At 50.5% G+C, this 6846-nt stretch overlaps 1 protein-coding gene across 1 annotated transcript; it reads left to right on the top strand.

Moving 5' to 3' along the window:
* Positions 1–380: 380 nt before the first annotated feature.
* FOXN4 (forkhead box N4) lies at positions 381–6818 on the top strand. Its single transcript, XM_058851159.1, has 7 exons — positions 381–547; positions 1365–1474; positions 1563–1697; positions 1852–1979; positions 2702–3096; positions 3869–4228; positions 4864–6818. Exons 1-7 carry the CDS (start codon positions 487–489, stop codon positions 5112–5114), a joined length of 1440 nt encoding a protein of 479 aa, XP_058707142.1. The 5' UTR covers positions 381–486; the 3' UTR covers positions 5115–6818.
* Positions 6819–6846: the final 28 nt, after the last annotated feature.

The raw sequence follows: 6846 nt of genomic DNA, 5'->3' as shown, positions 1-6846 counted from the left end.
TTAATACAGAATCATCAGGTTCAAAGTCCCGGTTTGTCCCCCATCAAAGCCAAACAAATGCAAATTTCTGACAGATGTGAAAATAAGGAATCACTTGGGTTCGTTTCCAGGTGATTTCTCTGCTGGGTTTCTTCTCCTATAAATGCTCCAAATGAGGTTTTCTTAACCAAAATGTTTCAAACTGGACAAAGGAACACAAGACCAGGTAAAGGGTGTCGGTAACCAGCTGTGAAACCACAGGGCACATCTGGATTTGGATAGAGAATTCCAGCCTGGTGCTTTTTCCCACTGACCTGCAGGAGCTTTGGCATCCCAGCCATCTCTTTCCAGGGATAATGCAGCCCCATCCCTGCTCCCTGTTAACCTTCCCTGCTGCTTGGCAGGCTCCTGGCTTCAGACCCATCCCAGCTGAGCGAGGATGAGCTCCCGGGGGATTTGCAGTCCCTGTCCTGGCTGACATCCGTGGATGTGCCTCGGCTCCAACAGATGGCCAGTGGGAGGATGGATTTCAGCCTGGGGGCCCAGAACGCCATGCTCCAGCAGACAGGTACTGCTGGGATGGGAAATGGGAAATGGGAATAGGGAATAACTGCTCCTTGAACAACCTGCCCCCACCACTCCCCCATCAGGCTCCCTTTGCTTATTCTTTTACATTTTCCTTCCTGTCCAAAGAGCTGGAGCCTGTTGGCTTCTCATGAGGGCTCTGCCAGTGCCTTCCCCTCATTCCAAGAGGGAGAGAGCTCCAGCACTGGCAACACTCAGATCCCATGGGAGTTTCTGCTCATTTTTGCAGCTGCTGGTGCCTTGTTGAGCTGAGGTGTTTTAAGTCCCGAGGTTTCAGAGGTTTCCAACGGCTCTGAAATTAGGAAATTAGATAATTAATCTTTCTGCTTTGTTTCAACACGGATAAAACCAAGGGCACCTCATTTACCTCGCACCTCTTTGCTTCCTGCAGCCTTGCAGCGTGTGTTGGTTGAACTCCTTTCTCTCTTTTGTGAACATCCTTTAGGTAAACACACACCATTCCCTGTGGCATTCCACAGGGAGAGCTCAGCGTGTCACCCTGCCTGCCTGAGAGCACAAATCCAGCTAATGCTGAATGTGTTCTTTCTCTTTTGTAAGACTCCGTGTCTGTGTCCCCACCGTGGGCTGTTAAGCAGCTGCCGCCTCTCATTCCCTGCCTAACGAGTTTTGGGAGCAGCTGATGTCATCTGGGCAAGCTGTGAAATGCTCTGGGGATGGAAAGCCAGAGAGGTTGGATTCTCCACTCCAGAGCTTCCCTGTGTTCACAGCTGCATTTATTAACCCCTTCCCTGAGCTGTGCTTCCACGGGAGCATTCCTTGCCTTCCTCTCTCCACGCCAGGTGCTGTGGGGAGCACGATGCACTCGACACCCGGAGCAATGATCCACGTCCAGGCCAGTCTCCCACAGGGAATCCTGGGCCTCAATTCCATTTCAACACACGGAGCCAATGTAAGAGCAGCCCTTGATGGCTCGTTACTGCCCCAGCTCCTGGGACAAGGTGTTGGGAATTCCTTGACTGTTGTGTTTCTCTCGGCAGATGAGCCCCTACGCCGTGGGTGGGCAACTGTCCCCTGGTTTGCAAACACAGCAACAGCTCTTCCCTCCTCCTCCTCCTCCTCCTCCTCCTCCTCACTCCCAGCAGGTGTTTGCCCTGGCCCAGAACCCCCAGCAGGTACTGGTATGTGCTTGTTGTCTGTCTTGAAGTACCAGCCAAGATCAAATCAAGACGTCTTTAAAAAAAAATACAACCCAAAATATCCCTAAAGCCACACACCCACAGACATTTTGCATCCAACATTTCCTTTTCTTTTTCCCTCTGCACACAGTGTAACCCAGCAGCAATCTACAACACATCCTATGGGGCACAGCCACACTATTCCCAGCCACGCCTGGCTCCCCAGTCTGCCCAGGAGCTGCATCCAAAGCATTATCCCAAGCCCATCTATTCCTACAGGTGAGTGGGGAGCAGGAAGCACGTTGCCTACAGCCTGTCCTGGCATGGCTGTGACACTGCAGGGGTGGCTGAGTCCTTTAGAAGGGAACAAAAATCCCCTCATCCATGCAGGAGTTCTGTGGAAGCTGCCTCTGAGGGGTAGCAGGAGTGAACAGGTGAATTCCTGGGGAGCAGCATAGTGGGGGAGTAACAGCACAGAGGAGTAAAGTCTGAGGATCTGAGGATCACAGGGAAGTGGTCACCAGGCCTGGCAGAGCCCAAGAAGAAGGGTTTGGACAATCCTTTTGGGAATGTGGTGTGACTCTTGGGGATGGTGCTGTGCAGGGTCAGGAGTTGAACTCAGTGATCTTTGTGGGTCCCTTCTAAATCAACTTATCCTGAGATTCTGTGGCTTCTGAGCCCTTGGGAACAGAAATCCCAGGATCCCAGCTCTTTGTGTCTGAAGAGGTGAGTCCAAGGTTGCTAGACCAGAAGAAAGGATGGAGTAACAGGACAGGAGGAGTGAGTTCCCACTTCTTGAGAGCAGGGTTGGATGGGATATTGGGTGGGAATTCCTCCCTGTGAGGGTGGCGAGGTTGCCCTGAGAAGCTGTGCAAGTGTCCAAGGCCAGGTAGGACGTGGCTTGGAGAAACCTGGGATAGTGGAAGGTGGCAGGGGGTGGAACTGGATGGGCTTTAAGATCCTTTCCCAGCCAAGCCATTCCCGGGTTTCCCCGCCCGCAGCTGTTTGATCGCCATGGCGCTGAAGAACAGCAAGACCGGGAGCCTGCCCGTGAGCGAGATCTACAGCTTCATGAAGGAGCACTTCCCTTACTTCAAGGTAGGAGCATTCCCGAGCTTGGAATCGCCACATCCCAGCCCCTTTTCCCCTCCGTGGCTGCTTCCATTAACCCCTTCCTGCCCCTTGCAGACAGCCCCTGACGGGTGGAAGAATTCCGTGCGCCACAACCTGTCCCTGAACAAGTGCTTTGAGAAGGTGGAGAACAAACTGAGCGGGACCTCCCGCAAGGGCTGCCTGTGGGCCCTCAACCCCGCCAAGATCGACAAGATGGAGGAGGAGATGCAGAAGTGGAAGAGGAAGGATTTGGCTGCTATTCACAGGAGCATGGCTAACCCAGGTAGGGCTGGTGTCCCACATCCCCATCCTGCACCTCCTTGGTGTTCCCTGCACGGCTCCGCTGCCTCCGGGGTTGTTGTTTGTGGGAACATTTTAATATCAAGTCATATTTTCACAGAGAAGCATTTTAGTGCTGTTTCTTGCCTGTTCTTCTGCAAAACTCTCCCTTTCCTAAGACATTGTCTTACGTGTAAAATAGGATTTAATATTATTTGTACTATCATTATAAATATTATGTATGTGATATATTTATTTATATTTATATAATATTTATTTATCATTTCCCACCCCCTTTATAAAATTTCTTATTTATAAAAAAACATGTTTTCTAATCTTTCAGGAGCTCAGTATTGACAAAATCAGCTGGAGTTTTTTTTTTTTTTGCTACAAAATCAGTAACATGCAGGCAGTGATAAATTACATATAATTTGTTTAAAAGCAAAAGGGCCACTGAAACAGGAGGGTTTCTGCAATTATTTGGGAGATAAGCAGAGTTCTGAGTGTTTTTTTGAGCACAGAGTTCTGCAGCTGGGGGTGAGCTGCCATCAGGGGTAGCTGGGCTGCTCTGCAGTTTCATGATCAGCCAGGGATAACCATGGAAGTGGATTTGGGGAAGGAATTAGGTGGCATTTCTTTGCTCCCTGCATGGTCACAGCCAGTGCTGGGTCTCACACGGTGCCACTCAGCTCATGGCATAAATGTGGCTGTGCTTTGGGCAGTCCCTGCTTGAACAAATGGGTTAAAGCATCTCTTTTCCTCCTTGGAACGGGCAGAGGAGCTGGACAAGCTGATCACTGACAGACCTGAGAGCTGCAGGCGGCCCAACAAGCAGGCAGAGCCCGAGGGGCCCCCCCTGGGCCGGATCTCCGTGTCCCAGCTCCAGCCCCAGCCCATCATGACGCTGTCCCTGCAGTCCCTGCCCCTGCACCACCAGCTCCAGACCCAGGCTCGCCTCGCCCCCAACTCGCCAGCCCCTGCACAAACGCCTCCTCTGCACACCCTGCCTGACATGAGCCACAGCCCCCTGCCCCACCATCCCATGGGACGCGCCCCGGACTTCCCGAACGTGGCGGTGGACATGAGCACGGAGGTGGACGCTCTGGATCCAAGCATTATGGATTTCGCACTGCAAGGTACGGGGGGAGGCACTGGGGGAGGGCAGAACTGGGCTTTGTGGCTGTTCATTGCTGAACATCCAGCCAGGGTCTTCAGTGGGATGCTCTGGGATGGGGCTCTAAGAACTGGTGCTGGGTGTTGGCATCTGCAGGGTGACTTCCTGGGTCACCCTCTGTGGATTTTGTCCCTGTGCCAGCTGGGACAGCAAAGCTCCTTCCTGGCTCCAGTGCAGGCACTGCAGAGGGTGGAAGCAGGGGTGTCCAACCAGCTGGATCTGGGACACCACATCTCTGCCCCCAGGGAAACAGAGCTCTGCTCGTGCTTTGGGGTTCTCCTTCTGTGCAAGTAGAACTTCCCTGGTTTGTGGTGATGCCTGACATGGTCCTGGGTAGAGCACATACAGAGAGGAGCTGTCTGGAAAGGTCTGGAATCCCAGGGTTTGGGGGATCAGAGTTGCTGCCCAGAAAGGTCTGGAATCCCAGGGTTTGGGGGATCAGAGTTGCTGCCCAGAAAGGTCTGGAATCCCAGGGTTTGGGGGATCAGACTTGCTGCCCCTTGCACCACTGTGGTCCCACCCTTGAATGAAGCCCTTTAGTCCTGGCCCTGAGGGCTGGGGGTGTGCTGCTGTGAGCAGGATTCCATCTTTTTCCAGGGAACATTTGGGAAGAGATGAAAGACGACAGCTTCAGCCTGGACACCCTGGGTGCCTTCAGCAACTCCCCCCTGCATCTCTCCGACTGCGAGCTGGGCACGCCCGGCCTCACGCCCGTGTCCAGCGGCAGCGACCGCTCCTTCTCCGACCTGCAGGTCACTGGCCTTTACACCACCTACACCACCCTGGACAATGTGGCAGCTGCTCAGTACATGAACCCCCAAGGCAACAAACCCATCCCTCTGCTCTGAGCTTGGCCCTGCTCCACGGACCCCGAGGGACGGTTGTTCCCCACGGTTAAAATCCGACCTGGAAGCTCCAAGAGCTCGTCCTGCTTTGGGATGTGTTGGCTGCTTCCAGCGTGTGAGGCCAAAATAAATCAAGCTGGGACTTGGTAGAACCACTTTCTCCCATGGCAAGGGCATGGACATTTGTGTTGTGGGACTGGGGAGCTCTCCAGAAGGAGCTGGAAGGAAGCAGGAACTTTCACTGGAATGTAACTGAGCTAAAAATCACCCAGTTAAGGGAATTAAATTTATTCCACACCACGGTGCAGCTGCTGTGTCACAGAAGCCACCACAAGACAAGGGGCTGGCCAGCCCCAAGCTGGTTGATTGTGCCCCTGGTGTGTAATTTTTACTTAATTTGCCAAATTGGACAAAGACCTCTCCCAGTTCCTGGAGACATTTGCACCACTAACACTTTTCTGACGTAACTGTTGTTAATTTATTGTTAGGAGGTAGGAAAAAAGGAGCAAAACCACTAAAAAAGGAAAACCCACCTCCCTAGCAGATCACTGTTATATCTAGATTTGTAAAAGTCCTCGCCCCTGAAGGAAGTGGTACTACTGAACTATTAAACTGATCACTGGCTAGAGGATTTTAGGAATTATGCCAATTTTTAGGATTTTTTAAAAAAATAGATTTGTTTATAGTCTTGTGTATTGTGCTTCTGTCTATTCTTGTGCTAGGCAGTATTACTATTTGTAAATTTATTTATATTTATTGTTATGAAAAGAAATTATGTGAACTGAGCACTGTTCAATTTGTATAATGCTGCAGTAACCTGTTTTACAACCACTAAATTATTCATCATCAGAACCACAACCATCTTATCACAGTTTTTACACTACATTTCCTTAATAAGCACTTTTGATACTGTGAAACTCATGCTTTTTAAAAAATTCAGAGACCAAATATTGTCACTGTACCTTTCATAATAGTCTTTGCTAATTAACTAAAAAAACCTGATTTTAATGTAGCTTTTAAAAAAACTTTTCAAACCCTGCTTTGTACTTGTTAACATACATTGCAAATAATGAGCTGAAACATCTGAAGTATGTTGGAATTTAGCATTTAGTCTACTTATACCTCTGTGAGCAAAAAGTGATATTTATATCTTGGGTTTTGTCTGTTCCTGTGCATTCAGAGACTTTCCCGGTGCTGTATCCAGGTGCTCCCAGGCTTTTCTCTCCCACACCCATCCATGAATTAAAGCTGGAGGGTGCAGGATGCTGGAGTGGCCTCAAAGGGCACTTTCTTGCTTGAAAATATGAAGATCAGGGGCTGGGAAACATCTGTGCCTGTATCCTCCCAGCACATCCCTCCATGGCAACCTCTTCCAAAGGGCACCCTGATGCTCCACGTCATAATTTATTGTCCAAGGACACATGTGATGAATGATCCTTTGCTGTGACTGGTGTCACCTACGATGTCTTTGCTTTTTTAAATAAACATTTCTTAGCACTACACCTGGGGCATTCTGGATGTGCTGTGTGCTGCCTGCTCTGGTGTCAGGCTGGGCTTCCCCAGCCTTCGTTCCCTTTACAGACCCTGTGGCCAAGGTGAAAGTGGATCCTTGGCTCAAATCCTCCAGGAGAGTGAGAGTTTGCAGGTATTTATTGTAAGAGTTCCTCCTCTGTGGTGTCACCCTGTTCCTGAAACCCTCTGAAATGCCTGGAAAAGCTCTGGAGGGGAGACAGGG

Source organism: Poecile atricapillus, chromosome 16 (genome assembly GCF_030490865.1).
Source record: "Poecile atricapillus isolate bPoeAtr1 chromosome 16, bPoeAtr1.hap1, whole genome shotgun sequence".
Classification (NCBI taxonomy): Eukaryota; Metazoa; Chordata; class Aves; order Passeriformes; family Paridae; genus Poecile; species Poecile atricapillus.
The sequence above is the reverse complement of the archived record's forward strand: the minus strand, read 5'-3'. Positions and strand labels throughout refer to the sequence as shown.

Excerpts from the sequence above, each read along its gene's own strand:
- FOXN4 (XM_058851159.1), top strand. The coding sequence starts at position 487 with ATGGCCAGTGGGAGGATGGATTTCAGCCTGGGGGCCCAGAACGCCATG. Across the intron at positions 548-1,364 it reads CGCCATGCTCCAGCAGACAG|GTGCTGTGGGGAGCACGATG; the intron begins GTACTGCTGGGA and ends TCTCCACGCCAG. Across the intron at positions 4,229-4,863 it reads TATGGATTTCGCACTGCAAG|GGAACATTTGGGAAGAGATG; the intron begins GTACGGGGGGAG and ends ATCTTTTTCCAG.